The sequence below is a fragment of the Myxine glutinosa genome, chromosome 14 (genome assembly GCF_964187855.1).
Source record: "Myxine glutinosa chromosome 14, kmMyxGlut1.1, whole genome shotgun sequence".
In the NCBI taxonomy this organism is placed as follows: Eukaryota; Metazoa; Chordata; class Myxini; order Myxiniformes; family Myxinidae; genus Myxine; species Myxine glutinosa.
The window spans coordinates 7,565,928-7,586,047 of NC_136274.1; the positions used below are offsets into that span (position 1 = coordinate 7,565,928).

Below are 20,120 nucleotides of genomic sequence, written 5' to 3' on the forward strand. Positions count from 1 at the left end.
CTTCTGGAAGTTTCTCCCATCTCCACACAGGTTCTCTGGAGCTCGGCCAGAGTGACCGTCGGGTTCTTGGTCACCTCTATTACCAAGGCCCTTCTCCCCCGATTGCTCAGTTTGTCCGGGCGGCCAGCTCTAGGAAGAGTCCTGGTTGTTCCAACCTTCTTCCATTTAAGAATTATGGAGGCCACTGTGCTCTTGAGAACCTTCAATGCAGCAGAGATTTTTTTGTCGGCTTCCCCAGATCTGTGCCTCGACACAATCCTGTCTCTGAGCTCTGCAGGCAGTTCCTTCGACCTCATGGCTTGGTTTTTGCTCTGATATGCATTGTCAGCTGTGAGACCTTATATAGACAGGTGTGTGCCTTTCCAAATCATGTCCAATCAATTTAATTTACCACAGGTGGACTCCAATCAAGGTGTAGAAACATCTCAAAGATGATCAAGAGAAATTGGAGGCACCTGAGATAAATTTCAAGTGTCATAGCAAAGGGTCTGAATACTTATGTGAATGTGATATTTCAGTTTTTTCTTTTTAATAAATTTGCCAAACTTTCTAAAATCCTGTTTTCTCTTTGTCATTATGGGGTATTGAGTGTAGATTGATGAGGGAAAAAAATGAATTTAAACGATTTCAGCAAAAGGCTGCAACGTAACAAAATGTGAAAAAAGTGAAGGGGTCTGAATACTTTCTGAATGCCCTGTATGTGCAACACGTGGTGCATCGACAGCAAATTATCTGCTCGATCCACACAGGTCCCCCGCTAGGCCATGAAACCCCCCTGCTCAATTTTCCAGGTAAATAATCACTTCCAGGTGCACACACAAATGCTGTGGCTGGAGTAAATTACCTGTTCTTCATGCATCGTAAAGCATTTTCACGGTGAGCCTCCAACCAGCTAACCACGACGAACTCTCACGGAAACTCCATTTTGAACTTTCACCGCAGGGGGCAACACCCAATATCCTGGCATCAAAATGACAGTTTATCCATTTTTGTACAAAATGTCAATTCCAACTTCACCATTTCATCAAATGAATAAATAAACTTGCACAGAATGTCCCCAGGCCCACACCCAGAACGCCCACGGGGAAGACGAGGGACTCGCACACAAGGACCTCATATTTTAATCTGCAAAACAAGCGATTTCATTGGTGCAAAGAAGACAAAATGCACGAATTGCCTTCTTTCAGTGATCCATTCGAACGAGGCAAAAATAGAATAGAAGACGAGATTTCATGACAAGCGTCTCCACTCTCAACTGAGCTTGAGTAGATTGGAAATGCAATGGGAGGAGGAGGGTAGGGGGAGGTTGAGTGGTCGGAGGGATGAGTGGTGGTGTATGAGGTGGACTGGTAAGTGGATAGGGGGAGGTTGAGTGGTCGGAGGGATGAGTGGTGATGGTGGACAAGGTGGACTGGTAAGTGGATAGGGGGAGATTGAGTGGTCGGAGGGATGAGTGCTGGTGTATGAGGTGGACTGGTAAGTGGATAGGTGGACATTGAGTGGTCGAAGGGGTGAGTAGTGGTGTATGAGGTGGACTGGTAAGTGGATAGGGGGAGGTTGAGTGGTCGAAAGGATGAGTAGTGGTGGTGGACAAGGTGGACTGGGAGGTGGGTAGGGCGACGTTGAATGGTCAGAGGGGTGAGTGGTGGTGGTGGACTGGGAGGTGGGTAGGGGGAGGTTGAGTGGTCGGAGGGGTGAGTGATGGTGGTGGAAAAGGTGGACTGGGAGGTGGGTATGGGGAGGTTGAATGGTCAGAGGGGTGAGTGGTGGTGGTGGACAAGGTGGACTAGGAGGAGGATAGGGGGGAGGTGGTGTGGTCAGAGGGATGAGTGGTGGTGTATAAGGTGGACTGGGATGTGGATCGGGGGAGGTTGAGTGGTTGAAGGGGTGAGTGATGGTGGTGGACTCGGAGGAGGGTCGGGGTAGGTTGAGTGGTCAAAGTGGTGAGTGGTGGTGGTGGACTGGGAGGAAGGTAGTGGGGAGGTCGAGAGGTCGGAGGGATGAATGGTGGAGGTGGACAAGGTGGACTGGGGGTGGGTTGGGGGAGGTTGAGTGGTCGGAGAGGTGGGTGGTGGTGGTGGACAAGATACAGAGTGGCCACAAAGTCCCTATGCATAATAGTTTGCCCTCTGTTACTTATGACTTGCAAAATCTAAGATTTTTCAAGTGTATTGGTCGGTTGCGTTTGTTATTCTGTCTGTTTGTCACCGGACTACAGGTCACAATTCGAAACCGATCGTCACGAAACTTCACCAAGTTGTAGAGGTCGTCACAATTGAGAAGCCTATTGATTTTGAGGTCAAAGGTCACAATTTCTAAAATCGCCATTTTAAATCCGATTGAGTAGAAAAATACAGCATTTGTATATTGTAACTAAATTGGAAAACCAACTATTTTTGAGGTCAAAAGGTCAACTGAAGGTCAAACTTCCAAAATCAATTTTCATCTGAAAAACCATCAATTTTCATCTGATTGACTTGAAAATTGAACAGCATTTGCACATTGTCACTGAATTGGGAAACAAACTATTTTTGAGGTCAAAAGGTCAAAGATCAACTCAAGGTCAAACTTCCAAAATCATCAATTTTCATCTGAAAAACCATCAATTTTCATCCGATTGACTTGAACATTGAACAGCATTAGCACATTGAGTCACTGAATTGGGAAACCAACTATTTTTGAGGTCAGAGGTCAAACTTCCAATATAATCAATTTTCATCTGAAAAAGCGGCACTTTACATCCTATTAACCCGAGCTTTGTTCAAGATCGTCAATTTTAATCTTGATGAAATGGACAATTTACTGGATCAACGGCAACCTTTTTTTGGGGGGGGGGGGGGGGGATTTGCAAGTATCGTGCTCTGCATGACGTCCTCTTGTTTGTTACATTTGTTTTCCAGGTACGGCTTCAGCATGACGGACACCAGTGAGTACACCATAGAAGAGAGACTGATTACTTGTGTTTGGGTTCACGACCGCGCGCGAAGAGGAGTAAGTTTTGAAGGCAAAAGGACAAGATTTCGCAGAGGTTCGATAAGCCAGATCCTACGCGCGACACGATGCGGGCATGGGAGAAGACCTTTTCAACAGGGAGTGTCCTTGATTTAAAGTGTTCTGGTCATCCAGCATCACGTCAATGCCATGTGGACATTATTGAAGCGTCCTGCTCGAGATCACCACTGAAATCATCTCGAAAAAGATCTTCTGAGTTAGGCATTCCACGCTCAACAGTTCAAAAAATAATGAAAAAGGGTGTGGGATTGAAGCTATGAAGTCAGGGGCTGTTTTTATGACGTCCAACCCTCAACATGGAAGATGTCCAGAAGAACTTGGAACAAAATTCAAATTTGTGAGGAGAATGGCGGGGAGCATAGAGATAAATTCCAACCAAATTCTAACTGCGTGCATAGGGACTTTGTGGCCACCAGTAGACTGGGAGGAGGGTAGGGGGAGGTTGAATGGTCGGAGGGGTGAGTGGTGGTGGACAAGGTGGATTGGGAGGTGGGTAGGGGGAGGTTGATTGGTCGAATGGGTGAGAGGTGGTGGTGGACAAGGTGGACTGGGAGGTGGGTAGGGGGAGGTTGGTTGGTCGAATGGGTGAGTGGTGGTGGTGGACAAGGTGGACTGGGAGGTGGGTAGGGGGAGGTTAAATGGTCGGAGGGGTGAGTGGTGGTGGTGGACAAGGTGGACTGGGAGGTGGGTAGGGGGAGGTTGGTTGGTCGAATGGGTGAGTGGTGGTGGTGGACAAGGTGGACTGGGAGGTGGGTAGGGGGAGGTTAAATGGTCGGAGGGGTGAGTGGTGGTGGTGGACAAGGTGGATTGGGAGGTGGGTAGGGGGAGGTTGAGTGGTCGGAGGGGTGAGTGGTGGTGGTGAACAAGGTGGATTGGGAGGTGGATAGAGGGAGGTTGATTGGTTGAATGGGTGAGTGGTGGTGGTGGACAAGGTGGATTGGGAGGTGGGTAGGGGGAGGTTGAATGGTCGGAGGGGTGAGTGGTGGTGGTGGACAAGGTGGATTGGGAGGTGGGTAGGGGGAGGTTGAGTGGTCGGAGGGGTGAGTGGTGGTGGTGGACAAGGTGGATTGGGAGGTGGGTAGGAGGAGGTTGAGTGGTCGGAGGGGTGAGTGGTGGTGGTGGTGGACAAGGTGGATTGGGAGGTGGGTAGGGGGAGGTTGAGTGGTCGGAGGGGTGAGTGGTGGTGGTCGACAAGGTGAACTGGGAGGTGGGTAGGGGGAGGTTGAATGGTCGGAGGGGTGAGTGGTGGTGGTGGACAAGGTGGATTGGGAGGTGGGTAGGGGGAGGTTGCGTGGTCGAATGGGTGAGTGGTGGTGGTGGTGGACGAGGTGGACGCACTGGCACAGGTAGGTGTAGTTGTAAAAAATAATAATTGCTCAGTCAATCGTAAAACTCATAAAATCTTCCTGAAATCGCAACTTGGTCTTCATGAAAAAGAACACCCAGGTCACATTTGTTAAGAATGTCAACCCAACACCACTCGGACTACGCAGGTAACTACACTAGACGAGTGTACGTACAAATATACATGGAATATACTCAATAGGGAAATCGTACATTCTTGATGGAGAAAATGGGTCCAACATAAACAGGTGTTCATGTCGACCATTAGTCACTGCCGGAGTTACCACACTGAGGGCCTTCACCGATGTACTCGACCTTCCGTTACAACCCACCGCGTTACCTCCACGTGTTCTGCGGGTAAGAACAGGTGGTCTCTCGAACATCCGGGGCCTCCGAAGAGCAGCTTCAAAAACGGGGTCAATGAAGTCGTTACACGACCAACATCAGTCAACTGCACATTGCTCGTCTGGCAAATGAACGAAAACTTCAAGTACATTTTGTTATTTTCAAGTACACAAATCGGATCACTCGTGGACAGAGTTTGAACGACCACGTCTTCCGAGAACCAGTGACTTCAACAAAGGAAACGACGGTCATGGTCGGTGAGCGCGTCGGGCCATAAGAGACCGTGGACCGAACTCCATCGACCGGCGTCTTCTTCTTCACTCAGTGAACTCTTCCTTCGCAAACATCTTTTGTACGAGGGGTTTCTTTGTGCGAGGAAGGTGAATATTCGGAGTATTTCCCAATGTCCTTTCGACGATGTCTTCTGGTGGAGGTCGATGAAGCGTAACTCCTCAAGGCCTACGGACCATTTAGCACGTCCGGCCATGCGGGCGATCAGGCATTGCTCGGGCCCGGTTGGTAAACGAAAGACAACGCGGGCCCGTTGACCCTCTCGAGGTGTACGCGACTCGTGAAGCGTGAAGTGGCGTGCCGAGGTCCTCCGTACGTCAAGGTCGTGCGGAACGTGGCCGTGGCTTGCTTCGGGTACACGATCGTCGCCGTGGAGTGCCGGCGAGGTCTCTGTCGTGGCTCGAGTTGGACGACCGAGGAATGGTGGCGCGCCGCACGCCCGGGCCAGGCGATGATCGTGTGGCTGCAGGACGTGACCGCCAGGCCGGGAGAACATTCCAGGCGTTCCTGGAAGTGACGCGTGGACTTGTAGCACACCTCCGATGTACACCTGCAAGTACATCCTGTGTCAAATGCAAACATTCACTGCATCTAACATTCAAGGTGGAGGGTTTCTGGAAAATCACAATGTTTAATAGGAACCTCAAGTACAACGTCGGATATACTTCAGAGTACCAGCGTGTGTGTGTGTGTGTGTGTGTGTGTTACTGTGTTACTGTGTTACTGTGTGTGTGTGTTACTGTGTGCGTGTGTGTGTTACTGTGTGTGTGTGTGTGTGTGTGTGTGTGTGTGTGTGTGTGTTACTGTGTGCGTGTTACTGTGTGTGTGTGTGTGTGTTACTGTGTTACTGTGTTACTGTGTTACTGTGTTACTGTGTGTGTGTGTATTACTGTGCGTGTGTGTGTTACTGTGTGTGTGTGTTACTGTGTGTGTGTGTGTGTGTGTGTGTTACTGTGTGTGTGTTACTGTGTGTGTGTGTTACTGTGTGTGTGTTACTGTGTGTGTGTGTGTGTGTTACTGTGTGCGTGTGTGTGTGTGTTACTGTGTGCGTGTGTGTGTGTGTTACTGTGTGCGTGTGTGTTACTGTGTGTGTGTGTGTGTGTGTGTATTACTGTGTGTGTGTGTGTGTGTGTGTGTGTGTTACTGTGTGCGTGTGTGTGTGTGTTACTGTGTGCGTGTGTGTGTGTTACTGTGTGCATGTGTGTTACTGTGTGTGTGTGTGTGTGTTACTGTGTGTGTGTTACTGTGTGCGTGTGTGTGTGTGTTACTGTGTGCGTGTGTGTTACTGTGTGTGTGTGTGTGTGTGTGCGTGCGTTACTGTGTGCGTGTGTTACTGTGTTACTGTGTGCTACTGTGTGTGTGTGTGTGTGCAGTGTGTGTGTGTGTGTGTGTGTGTGTGTGTGTGTGTGTGTGTGTGTGTGTGTGTGTGTGTGTGTGTGTGTGTGTGTGTCATTCTTTTTTATTTATTATACGATTCAACACCCCTTGGCCAATTACCCTAAAATTTGCTGTACCCCATTGGTGTAACACCTGTAGGTGAACGGCACAATAAAAATGGCAATTCGTAATCAAAATGATGTTAAAACAAGAAGAAACACCACTCCAGCAACCCCTCGGTGGGGAGAGGAGCGGAGCTTGGCCTTCCGCATCACGTTCGAAGGTGAATTATTTGTCATGAATCAAACCGATTTCATTCAAGTATTTCTATTCCGTATGCAGACTGGAAATTAATAGACAAAGGAAGGACAATCATACATCCAGTCGTGGCCAAAAATATTTGCACCTTTCACATTTTTCAAATAACTCACAATTTTCTCAAAAAATAAGTTGAAATTGACAAAAGTATTTGGTCCCCACAATTCTTTGTTACACTGTTAATATTACAGAACCTTTATTTTTTATTCAGAACTTAATATATCCTTTAAAATCAGAAAATAAAAAGAAACGGCATCGACAAAATTATCGTCACCCGAGACTTAATATTTGGTAGCACGGCCTTTGGACAAAATAACTACATTCAAGCGCATCCTATAGCCATGAATGAGCTTCCTGCACCTCTCTACTGCTAGTTTGGCCCATTCTTCTTGTGCAAACTGCTCCAGTTCTCCCAGATTTGAAGGGTGCCTTCTCCCAACTGCTGTTTTCAGATCTCCCCACAGGGGTTCAATGGGATTTAGATCTGGACTCATTGTTGGCCACTTCAGAACAGTCCAGCGTTTTGTCTTGAACCATTCCTGAGTGCTTTTTGAAGTGTGTTTGGGGTCATTGTCCTGCTGCAAGACCCATGACCTTCGACGGAGACCCAGCTTTCTGACACTGGGTTGAACATTGCGCTCCAAAATGCCTTGGTAATCTCCTGATTTCATGATGCCATGCACACATTCAAGGCACCCAGCGCCAGAGGCAGCACAGCAACACCAAAGCATCACTGAACCTCCTCCATGTTTGACTGTAGGGAAGGTGTTCTTTTCTTTGAACGCTTCATTTTGTTTTCTGTAAACATAGAGATTATGTGATTGACCAAAAAGCTCTAATTTGGTCTCATCTGTCCACAGAAGGATTTTGGCTTGTTCAGGTGTGTTTTGTCAAACTCCAGTCAGGCTTTCTTATGTCTCTCTCAGCAGTGGGGTCCTCCTGGGTCTCCTACCATAGAACCCCCTTTCATTGAACATATTCTCCAATACATTCAGAACTCCGCTGCCCGTCTACTCACCCATTCCCAGACCCGTGACCACATCACCCCCGTCCTTTACAAGCTTCACTGGCTCCCCATCTCCCAGAGAATCCAGTACAAAATCCTCCTCTTGACCTACAAAGCCCTCCATAACCTGGCCCCATCCTACCTGGCTGACCTCCTCTCCAGACACACTCCCACCCGCAACCTCCGCTCTGCTGGTACCAACCTCCTGACCCCCCCCCCCCCCCCCCCCACCCCATCCGGACCAAATTCAGATCCTGGGGGGACAGGGCCTTCTCCATCGCTGCTCCCACCCTCTGGAACTCACTACCTCACACCATCAGAGACTCCTCCTCACTCACCACATTCAAAACATCACTCAAGACCCACCTGTTCAACACTGCATTCAACATTTAACCCACAGCATTTAACCCCTGACTATCACTTCTCCTTCTCCTTCCTTTTGCTTTGATTATTTACCTATTGATTTTTGTCTTTTTGCACTTGTTTTTTGTACTCTGTCAAAGCACCTTTGGGCTTCTTGAAAAGCGCTATATAAAATAAATGTATTATTATTATTATTATTATTGAGTTGGCGACAGATGATGCGAGTTGAAACTGTTGTACCTTGTGTCTGAAGGTCAACATTAATATGTTTGGCAGTTGATCGCGGCAATCTTCGATCAAGATTTTGATTGATTGATTGATCAAGGAGTGATTTTTGTATTGCTGGCACCTGCATTTCAACACAGGTGAGTTCAATTCCAAAGTAAAGGAGAATCACCTGCTTGAAATCTAATTATTTCTAACAACTTCTGAAAGGTGCCAATGATATTGTGCGGGCCATTTTAGGATTTCTGTGTGGAATAAGCTAAGATTTAGTAATTTTTTCAGGTTTTTTTGTTTTGTTCCACTAAACCAAATAAATACATTTGCGGATACCAAGAGATTTTCTAATTTCAACAATTTTCTGGAATAAATGGAGAATTATTTGAAAAAAGTGCAACGGTGCCAATGTTTTTAGCCACGACTGTATAGATACACACATATGTTGACATTGATGTGATTTGGTGCACAGGATAACAGTTCATGATCGGATCGAGATTTGAACCCAGGTTCGACAACCCAAAGGTAAGTGCACATACGTCTTGGCTATTCTACCTGACATTAAACTTGCCCCATCGGTGCATCCTATATTATTATTAAAGGAACCGTGTCTGTCTGTTAGTTTGTTTGTCGTGTTATAACTTGAGAAGAGATTAACGGATTTCAATGAAACTAACGACGGTGGAGTCAGGTAATTCCCGGGAAGGTTTGTGACACAATTTTTTTTAAAGCGTACATGGGCACACGTGTCGAAACTGCAAACGGGAACTTGTGATGCTGGTTATCCCTCCACAGAGGACAGGATCTCCCAGGAATCCTTTTTTGTTCTGTTCTCCCAGGAATCTCCCAGAATCTCTCAGGAAAAGGAAATCTCCATGGTCTTAGCATTTACACAAAGACAGACGAGGAGACCTCAGAGTTTGTTTCCTGCCATGGCCCGTGCCTAATACGCACCCCAGACAGTTTGATAAAAAGAAAGAACGGGAGAGGGTGAGGAGTAATATTAATTTGATCTTCCTCTTCGGGTGTTGTATATTATTCTCTGTGCATCATCTAAAAAGGCTGTGATTAAAATCCCATTAACAAATGCTATTTCTGGTCTTCATCAATGATCTCTCTGACTCTCTGGAAAATCCTCTCTATCTCTTTGCTGATGACTCCACTCTCTGCCGCTCCATTCCTCTTCCCTCAGATCGGCAGTCTGCTGCCTCCTCACTCTCTGCAGACCTGGACAAAATCACAGACTGGTCAAACAAGTGGAACATGTCTTTCAATCCTGACAAATCTCACACTCTTACGATGTCTCTCCGAAAAGACCAACTGGAAAACCCTCCCATCTACTTTCTCAACAATCCTCTCCAAGAAGTTCTGTCGCTCAAGCTTTTGGGTCTCACTATCTGCCATGATCTTTCTTGGGAAAACCACATTTCCAAGCTGGCCTCCAAAGCCAGTCGCCGACTGGGCATCCTCCGTTGTGCGAAGTCCTTCCTTGGCACACCTGAGCTCCTCACCACATACAAGGCTTTCATCCGCAGCTCAATGGAATACAGCTCTGCCCTCTGGGCTCGTGCTCCTGCCTCACACATAGCTCGGAATCAGGGTGTAGAAACCAAAGCTTTCAGAATCATTGGAATCTCCCGTGATGAAGCTAACTCCGAGGGCCTTTCACTCACTCACCGCAGGCAGGTTGGTGGTCTTTTTGTCTTCTACAGACTCCTCTCCGACCTTGCACCCCCAGCTCTCTTTGTGCTCTGTCCCCGAAATATTCCTGCAGGTCGCACAAGATCTGCCTGCAACCCTCTTATGGTTAAACTGCCAAACTCTAGGCTCTCTGCTCACCTTCACTCTTTCATTCCTCTTTTCTCCCGCCTCTGGAACAAACTCCCTCACTCTCTTCAATCCCACTCCTCCCTCCAGGTCTTTAAAACAGCTGCTCACCACCATCTCTTATCTTCCCCCATCCAAAACCTTGACCTTTTCTACCCCCGCTAATTCACCCCAATACATTTTTTTTTTCTTTTTTGAAATTCCAACTTCTTTCCTGAAAGTCCTTGCAGTGTTCATATGTTTTATACCTCTCCCACCTCCCCCATTTCTCCCGATGTCCCTGCTCTCAAATGTTGTGTTTGTGTCCTTCCCCCTCTCTCCCCATCGTGTTCCGCTCCCCTTATTTTGTGTTTTATGTGTCGGTTTGAGTTTTTTTGTGATAAATGTTAGCTCTTTCACGAGGCTCGATCTTGTATACAAAAAAAAAAATCTCCCCCTTCTCACTCCCCGTGTATCGCTAGGCCGTTACCTATACACCGCCTAATTTTATTTTTTCCCACTAACAAAATCTGCTTTCTATTTCTTTTTTGCAATTACACAAAGATTGCCATTCCCATCAGTGAAGCGAAGGGTCTTGTATTCTGGTAATTTTTAAACGCACACTAGTATGACAACATGGAAGCTTTTATCATAAGTATCACAGACAGAAGGATTTTACAGAGATAAAGGGCATCGATGTTCATAGCAATATCAATAGGTCCACATGTTGCAATGTGCGAATAAGCAAGCGAACAATATTTTGATACGTTGCGATTGCATACCATCACAAATGCGTAAAGGTGTGGGACTTGTTCCATAAGATTCAGATTTTGACATCAGGGACAAACAAACAAATACAACGGAAAAATGACTATTGTAAACCCGATTCAAAAATGAAGATACCGGCATCTAGCACAGCTGTCCAGCAAAGCAAGGCCCCGGCCTGATGTCCCGACCACAGAGTTAGCTTCATCTAGGCCTGAGGATGAGACACCACTAGGTGGCTTTAATGTCCCACTCGAGTCTCGCCTTGCTGGACAGCTAGTTGGCGGTGTTTTCCTCTTTGGATTTGGGTCTTCCCAAACTCAACCAGTTTTTTTGGAAATTTGATGCAAGAAAGCCTGTTCCATCCTTCCAGGATGAGTGCAAACACAGAAAATGGGGTCACGAACAATCAGCCAAATATTGAACCTCCAAGGAAATGGTGTTGGCGTAGCGGTTAGGGTGCCGGCTTGGGATCCTAGGATCCTGGGTTCGAATCCCGGTCGATCGCTGAATTAACGCCAGGGTGGTTGACTCAGCCTGTCATCCTTCCGAGGTCGGCAAATTGAGTACCAGCTTGCTGGGATGAATGATCCCGGTGTGTACCCCGATTTAGAATAGGTACACCGTATCCCTGCGCATCGTAAGAGCGTGACCAAGGGTTGGCGTCAGGAAGGGCATCCGGCCATAAAAACATTGCCTCAAACAGGGAACCATGATTGTCATGGGGCCCGCAAGGCTAACCCCTGCTCTAGCGGGGAAAATGGCCTTAAAACGATCATTCATTCATTCATTCATTCAAGGAAATGGAGCAGGTGATAATTACAGTTTTGAGATCTCACTTCCCATTAGGACAATTGCATGAACATTTGCTGTGTCTTTCCAACTTTCAGGAAGTTCATGAATGCATAGCTGGTAATCCATTCCATGTGGTGTATCTGGGTACCTGAGCTCAGTGGCAGGTCCTGGATTGAGCTGAACTCCTTCGCCAAACGCCCGTGGGACCATAAATGGTGTTGCACCCTCACCACTGCCTGCTGAGGACACAACACTGTAGGGAAGCTGCAATACACGCACACACGCACGCACAAACACACTACACCAAAGTGCAAGGCAACACACACCAGAGGAAAAAAATCACAAATAAACATGATTACAGAAACACCTAATCCAGCAATCCCACATCTTTAAAAGAGAGACCTTGGTGGCACATTGACCTTGTCATGTAACCATGGTGGCACCTTGACCTTATGTAACCATTGTGGCACCTTGACCTTATATAACCTTAGTGGTACATTGATTGACCTTATATAACCTTAGTGGTACATTGACCTTATATAACCTTAGTGGCACCTGACCTTATCATGTAACCTTAGTGGCACCTTGACCTTATGTAACCTTGGTGGCACCTTGACCTTATGTAATAATTGTGGCACCTTGACCTTGTCATGTAACCTTGGTGGCACATTGACCTTATGTAATCAATGTGACACCTTGACCTTGTCATGTAACCTTGGGTGGAGCATTGACCTTATGTAACCATTGTGGCACATTGACCTTATGTAATCAATGTGGCACCTTGACCTTGTCATGTAACCTTGGTGGCACATTGACCTTATGTAATCATTGTGGCACCTTGACCTTGTCATGCCACATTGGTGCATTGACCTTATGTAATCAATGTGGCACCTTGACCTTATGTAATCAATGTGGCACCTTGACCATATCATGTAACCTTAGTGGCACATTGACCTTATGTAATCAATGTGGCACCTTGACCTCGTCATGTAACCTTGGTGGCACATTGACCTTATGTAATCATTGTGGCACCTTGACCTTGTCATGTAACCTTGGTGGCACATTGACCTGATGTAATCAATGTGGCACATTGACCTTGTCATGTAACCTTGGTGGCACATTGCCCTTATGTAATCAATGTGGCACCATGACCTTGTCATGTAACCTTGGTGGCACATTGACCTTATGTAATCAATGTGGCACCTTGACCTTGTCATGTAACCTTGGTGGAACATTGACCTTATGTAATGATTGTGGCACCTTGATTGACCTTATCATGTAACCTTGGTGGCACATTGACCTTATGTAATCAATGTCGCACCTTGACCTTGTCATGTAACCTTGGTGGCACATTGACCTTATGTAATCATTGTGGCACCTTGACCTTGTCATGTCACCTTAGTGGCACATTGACCTTATGTAATCAATGTGGCACCTTGACCTTATGTAATCAATGTGGCACCTTGACTTTATCATGTAACCTTGGTGGCACATTGACCTTATGTAATCAATGTGGCACCTTGATCTTATGTAATCATTGTGGCACCTTGACCTTATCATGTAACCTTGGTGGCACATTGACCTTATGTAATCATTGTGGCACCTTGACCTTATGTAACCTTGGTGGCACATTGACCTTATGTAATCATTGTGGCACCTTGACCTTATCATGTAACCTTGGTGGCACATTGACCTTATGTAATCATTGTGGCACCTTGACCTTATCATGTAACCTTGGTGGCACATTGACCTTATGTAATCAATGTGGCACCTTGACCTCATGTAATCAATGTGGCACCTTGACCTTATGTAATCAATGTGGCACCTTGACCTTGTCATGCCACCTTGGTGCATTGACCTTATGTAATCAATGTGGCACCTTGACCTTATGTAATCAATGTGGCACCTTGACCATATCATGTAACCTTGGTGGCACATTGACCTCATGTAATCTATGTGGCACCTTGACCTCATGTAATCAATGTGGCACCTTGACCTTATCATGTAACCTTGGTGGCACCTTGACCTTATGTAACCTTGGTGGCACCTTGACCTTATGTAATCAATGTGGCACCTTGGCCTTATCATGTAACCTTGGTGGCACATTGACCTTATGTAACCAATGTGGCACCTTGACCTTATGTAATCAATGTGGCACCTTGGCCTTATCATGTAACCTTGGTGGCACATTGACCTTATGTAACCTTAGTGGCACCTTGACCTTATCATGTAACCTTGGTGGCACATTGACCTTATGTAATCAATGTGACACCTTGACCTTGTCATGTAACCTTGGGTGGAGCATTGACCTTATGTAACCATTGTGGCACATTGACCTTATGTAATCATTGTGGCACCTTGACCTTATCATGTAACCTTGGTGGCACATTCAACCTTATGTAATCATTGTGGCACCTTGACCTTATCATGGAAACTTGGTGGCACCTTGACCTTATGTAACCTTGGTGGCACATTGACCTTATCATGTAAACTTGGTGGCACCTTGACCTTATCATGTAACCTTGGTGGCACCTTGACCTTATCATGTAACCTTGGTGGCACCTTGACCTTATGTAATCTATGTGGCACCTTGACCTCATGTAATCAATGTGGCACCTTGACCTTATCATGTAACCTTGGTGGCACCTTGACCTTATGTAACCTTGGTGGCACCTTGACCTTATGTAATCAATGTGGCACATTGGCCTTATCATGTAACCTTGGTGGCACATTGACCTTATGTAACCAATGTGGCACCTTGACCTTATGTAATCAATGTGGCACCTTGGCCTTATCATGTAACCTTGGTGGCACATTGACCTTATGTAACCTTAGTGGCACCTTGACCTTATCATGTAACCTTGGTGGCACATTGACCTTATGTAATCATTGTGGCACCTTGACCTTATCATGTAACCTTGGTGGCACATTCAACCTTATGTAATCATTGTGGCACCTTGACCTTATCATGGAAACTTGGTGGCACCTTGCTTGACCTTATGTAACCTTGGTGGCACATTGACCTTATCATGTAAACTTGGTGGCACCTTGACCTTATCATGTAACCTTGGTGGCACCTTGACCTTATCATGTAACCTTGGTGGCACCTTGACCTTATGTAATCATTGTGGCACTTTGACCTTATCATGTACCAGATGCAGATCAGAGAGTCATGCTCACTCTGCAGTGCGGCCCATTAAATGTATGATTGAGTAGGTAAACGATAATTATTTGCTATAATTATTAAAATAACAATCTAAATCAAATGGAATCACAGCAATGATGTGAGTCTATGCACTGCAGGTCTTGACCCTTTTAACTTTAGATATTCACAACATTGTACTTTGTAGGGAGGGGATGAGGGGTAAGGGGGGAATGGAGGGCAAAAGTGAGTGGTGTAGGATAGGTTGGAAGCAGGGGTTTAAAAGCAACTTCGTTGGGACAATGTTCAATAAGGTCATGCAAAAATACAGGCCATATTGTCGGTGTAGGTCTGAAAGACCATATTGTATGTGTTGGTCTCAAAGAGTTAAGCCCAAAAAAAAGCAACAGCTCTCTCTCTCATGCACAGATTTATCCCATCTCGTCTTCAGTTGTCTTACCCTTCCTCCCATCCATGGTACACTGAATCTTGTGGTGAGGCAGTTGCCCTGAAACAACTTGCCTTCACCTCTTGGAAGGCAAATCCAACTGAAGGTAATCTCAGTTCCTTCCACCAAGCTCGGAACAAGTGTGCGTCTACCCTCAGGAGTGACAGGAAGCACTATCTCTCCACACTCAAGATTGAACTCTCAAACCTGTCTCCCTCCTCCAAATCCTGGTGGCGTCTGGTCAAATCCGTTTCTGGTGTTTGTTCCCCCTCCATCCCCTCACTTACCTCAAACGGCTACACAGCTGACTCCGCTCGTGAAAAAGCTGAATACCTCAACTATGTGTTTGCCTCTAAATCTCGTGTCCCAAACCCATCCCACTCTGTACCCACCATACCCAGTCGTACCCAGCTGCTCCTGGAATCTGTGTCCTTCTCTCCTGACAAGGTGGAGAAGTTTCTGTCAAACCTCGACTCTGATTCTGCAACGGGACCAGATGGCATCAGCCCACGGGACCTAAAATCCTGCTCTGCCGCTCTATCTCACCCTCTCTCTGTTCTCTTCACCCTCTCTTTTGCTTAAAGTCATCTGCCATCAGCTTGGAAATCAGCCAAAATTACCGCTTTACACAAAAAAGGTGCAAAAACAGATCCTTGCAACCACAGACCAAACAGCCTGCTCCCAATAATCAGCAAAGTCATGGAATCAATCATCGCTCCAGACATCAAACCCTTCCTCTTCTCCAACGGCTTGATCTCGGATCATCAATTTGGATTCAGACCAGGTCATTCTACTCTGGACATGCTGCTTCTGCTGTCTAAACAATGGATGGAGGTCCTAAATGCCAAACAGGAAATCAGAGCTGTCTCCCTTGACATATCACGTGCCTCCGATATGGTCTGGCACCCCGCTCTGCTCACCAAACTCCCTGACTTTCTTCAATCTCTCCTCCCTCCAGGTCTTTAAAACAGCTGTTCACCACAATGTCTTATCTTCCCCCATCCAAAACCTTGATCTTTTATACCCCTGTTAAAACATCCTAAATCCGCCTCTTTCAATGCCCAACTTCTTTCCTGAAATTCCTAGAAGTGTTCATTTGCTTTATACCGTGTATCCCTCCTCCCCCAGCCCTCCCCCTTCCACAGATCTACCGACGTCCTTGTTCTCTACTGTTGTTGTGCTTATGTGCTTCCCTCTCTCTCCCCTCTTGTCTCCCGCTACCTTAATTGTATGTTTCATGTGTCTGTGCATGTTTTCATATTCGATGTGTTAGCTCTTACATGAGCCTCGATTCTATATTCCCCCCCCCCCCCCCCCCCCAAAAAGGTGTTGGTCTCAAAGACTTAAAGGCCATATTGTAGGTGTTAGTCTCAAAGAGTTAAAGGCCATATTGTAGGTGTTAGTCTCAAAGAGTTAAAGGCCATATTGTAGGTGTTAGTCTCAAAGAGTTAAAGGCCATATTGTAGGTGTTAGTCTCAAAGAGTTAAAGGCCATATTGTAGGTGTTAGTCTCAAAGACTTAAAGGCCATATTGTCGGTGTTAGTCTCAAAGGCTTAAAGGCCATATTGTCGGTGTTAGTCTCAAAGAGTTAAAGGCCATATTGTCGGTGTTAGTCTCAAAGACTTAAAGGCCATATTGTCGGTGTTAGTCTCAAAGAGTTAAAGGCCATATTGTAGGTGTTAGTCTCAAAGAGTTAAAGGCCATATTGTAGGTGTTAGTCTCAAAGAGTTAAAGGCCATATTGTAGGTGTTAATCTCAAAGAGTTAAAGGCCATATTGTAGGTGTTAGTCTCAAAGAGTTAAAGGCCATATTGTAGGTGTTAATCTCAAAGAGTTAAAGGCCATATTGTAGGTGTTAGTCTCAAAGACTTAAAGGCCATATTGTAGGTGTTAGTCTCAAAGACTTAAAGGCCATATTGTAGGTGTTAGTCTCAAAGACTTAAAGGCCATATTGCAGGTGTTAGTCTCAAAGACTTAAAGGCCATATTGTAGGTGTTAGTCTCAAAGAGTTAAAGGCCATATTGTCGGTGTTCGTCTCAAAGAGTTAAAGGCCATATTGTAGGTGTTAGTCTCAAAGAGTTAAAGGCCATATTGTAGGTGTTAGTCTCAAAGAGTTAAAGGCCATATTGTCGGTGTTAGTCTCAAAGAGTTAAAGGCCATATTTTCGGTGTTAGTCTCAAAGAGTTAAAGGCCATATTGTAGGTGTTAATCTCAAAGGGTTAAAGGCCATATTGTCGGTGTTAGTTTCAAAGATTTAAAGACCATATTGTTATTGTAGGTGTTAGTCTGAAAGACCACATCGGAGGTGTTGGTCTGAAAGACCATATTGTAGGTGCTGGTCTGAAAGACCATATTGGAGGTGCTGGTCTGAAAGACCATATTGGAGGTGCTGGTCTGAAAGACCATATTGTAGGTGTTGGTCTGAAAGACCATATTGGAGGTGCTGGTCTGAAAGACCATATTGTAGGTGTTGGTCTGAAAGACCATACTGTAGGTGTTGGTCTGAAAGACCATACTGTAGGTGTTGGTCTGAAAGACCATACTGTAGGTGTTGGTCTGAAAGACCATACTGTAGGTGTTGGTCTGAAAGACCATACTGTAGGAGTGTAGGTGTTGTTCTGAAAGACCATACTGTAGGTGTTGGTCTGAAAGACCATACTGTAGGTGTTGGTCTGAAAGACCATACTGTAGGTGTTGGTCTGAAAGACCATACTGTAGGTGTTGGTGTGAAAGACCATACTGCAGGTGTTGGTGTGAAAGACCATACTTACTGTACGTGTTGGTCTGAAAGACCATATTGTAGGTGTTGGTCTCAAAAAGTTAAAGAACATATTGTTATTGTAGGTGTTAGTCTGAAAGACCATATTGTAGGTGTTGGTCTGAAAGACCATATTGTAGGTGTTGGTCTGAAAGACCATATTGTAGGTGTTGGTCTGAAAGACCATACTGTAGGTGTTGGTCTGAAAGACCATATTGTAGGTGTTGGTCTGAAAGACCATATTGTAGGTGTTGGTCTGAAAGACCATATTGTAGGTGTTGGTCTGAAAGACCATATTGTAGCTGTTGGTCTCTATAATTTCCAAGTCGTAGTGTTTTAATGAGAAACGTTTCATTAATAACCAGTAGAACTGAGAACAACAAGGTGTACACACGACCCCGGACACTCACCAGTAATGCTCCTGATGACCGTCTTGCAAAAACCTCCTCAGGCGTCGGTCCCGATGCTTTCCCAGTCCAGGGGGGCATGCCAGAGTGAGGGTCACGACTCCAATCTCCCTGAGTTCGGGAGGACGACGAGCTGGAATAGAAAGACCGGGGGCTCCCATAGCTACGCGCTAAATGAGGTGGTGGGCTCGGACTCAAAGCGAAGCCGGAATCGGGACGAAGTAGATCCGGGCATGCCGGAGGGTCGTGCCGCACGGCAGGATACAGCGGGTGACTGGGACTCGGTGGAAGACCCGAATCCGGACTATCGAGCAGACTCTCGTGGCTGCGGCGCGTGGCCGACTCACCCACACCCTGGAGGTTGAGACGTCCGACCATCTCGAGCAGGTCGTGCTCGACGCCGGGTGGGGACTCGGTTCGGACCGGTCTCTGTGGGCAGAGCGAGCGGGTGGACCGACGCGGGCGGTCGCTTTTGGCACCGTGACCCGAATGAACGAGGGAGTCGATCGGTGGGGTTTCCACGTGGTGCGCTACACGCCTCCCAACCGAGCACGCCCCCAAAACCTCCGAATACAGACGATCGCACGCACGACCCCCAAGCGGGCCGACCCAGACTCCACGCCGACGCGTTCACTGCACACCTTGCCATTCCTGGCAGTTCATTTCGCCCACATTTACACAAACATCCTCACCATTGACACAACACTTTTCACTATTTCTATGAACAATGAAAATGGCATCAATGATCAAGTACAAAGTAACCCTTGTTAATGGACCTAAGTGAGAAAATGTTTTAAACCATCAGTCTTTAACAGCAGCAATATACGGTACTGTATACCTGGGGTTTAAAAGGTGTGCATTTAGAGAGCGTGGGAAAAGAAACCTTAGTTTGAGACAGGACACCACCTTAGGAAAGGCTGTGGTCTGTCGTTTCGTCCACCAAGTGGTCTTCATCGAGGGCTGTTCTCACATCACGTGGTGGGTGCTAAGGACCCTGCCGATAGGTTGGAGGGCATCACGTGACTGCCAGCAGACTGTGAGACCCAACGTTTTATTAATGGCTTCAACACAAGGGTCGAGGCGAAGAGGAAAGCATCGGGTCTCCGCATCTGCTTATTGCAGTCACGTGCTCTATCCTGGAGGCCAGGTGCACAGTGCCTGCACATCCGACCTGAGTGGTCAAACGTCCGACCTGAATGATCTTGCCTGTTGAGTATCGCATCGAGTTCTAAAAGGAGATCTGCTTTGCACCTGGTCTGCAAACACGTAGCACGTGGGAGGGATTTCCAAAGTGAACTTTGTTAGGATGGTATTTGTAAAATGCACGGCACGTGCTCCCTAGGTCGGATCGACCCAGCACGCTACCCTAGTTTGCGGTGCTAATGTACAAATGATACATACAGGTTGCACCACCATGGTTGAGGTCTGCTTCGGAATGTCATCGAACCCGTCCAGCACTTACAGGCGTTTCACACGTAGATGTCGAATGCAAGTGTGCGGGTGGGATCTTCAACATCGTAGATCCTGAAAATCATTCCCGGGGTACAAAAAGGTCTCCAGAGGCTCAAACCGTCCCCAAGATCCACCACACGACCCCTTTTGCACAAACACAAACAGGAAACCCGAGCCAAGCTAAAGTTGAAAGCTTGATTGCAGTGGAAAAGCAAATATAAGAAAAACCTGGCAGATAATCAGATGACTCTGCAATGATTAGCTCGGAATTAA

The 20,120-nt window shown here is 46.5% G+C and overlaps 1 protein-coding gene across 1 annotated transcript; it reads right to left on the minus strand.

The window, feature by feature from the left end:
- Window positions 1-5,050: 5,050 nt before the first annotated feature.
- LOC137439400 (refilin-A) lies at window positions 5,051-18,919 on the minus strand. Its single transcript, XM_068135122.2, has 3 exons — window positions 18,399-18,919; window positions 11,790-11,905; window positions 5,051-5,542 (listed from the first exon to the last, which is right to left on the minus strand). Exons 1-3 carry the CDS (start codon window positions 18,771-18,773, stop codon window positions 5,197-5,199), a joined length of 837 nt encoding a protein of 278 aa, XP_067991223.2. The 5' UTR covers window positions 18,774-18,919; the 3' UTR covers window positions 5,051-5,196.
- Between the last annotated feature and the right edge of the window lie 1,201 nt (window positions 18,920-20,120).

Bases quoted from the DNA above. Each gene is read 5' to 3' on its own strand.
- LOC137439400 (XM_068135122.2), bottom strand. From the start codon at position 18,773: ATGGTCGGACGTCTCAACCTCCAGGGTGTGGGTGAGTCGGCCACGCGC. The intron at 11,906-18,398 runs GTGAGTGTCCGG...CGTGTATTGCAG, and splicing joins GGTCATCAGGAGCATTACTG to CTTCCCTACAGTGTTGTGTC. The intron at 5,543-11,789 runs GTACCCAGATAC...ATGTACTTGCAG, and splicing joins GGACCTGCCACTGAGCTCAG to GTGTACATCGGAGGTGTGCT.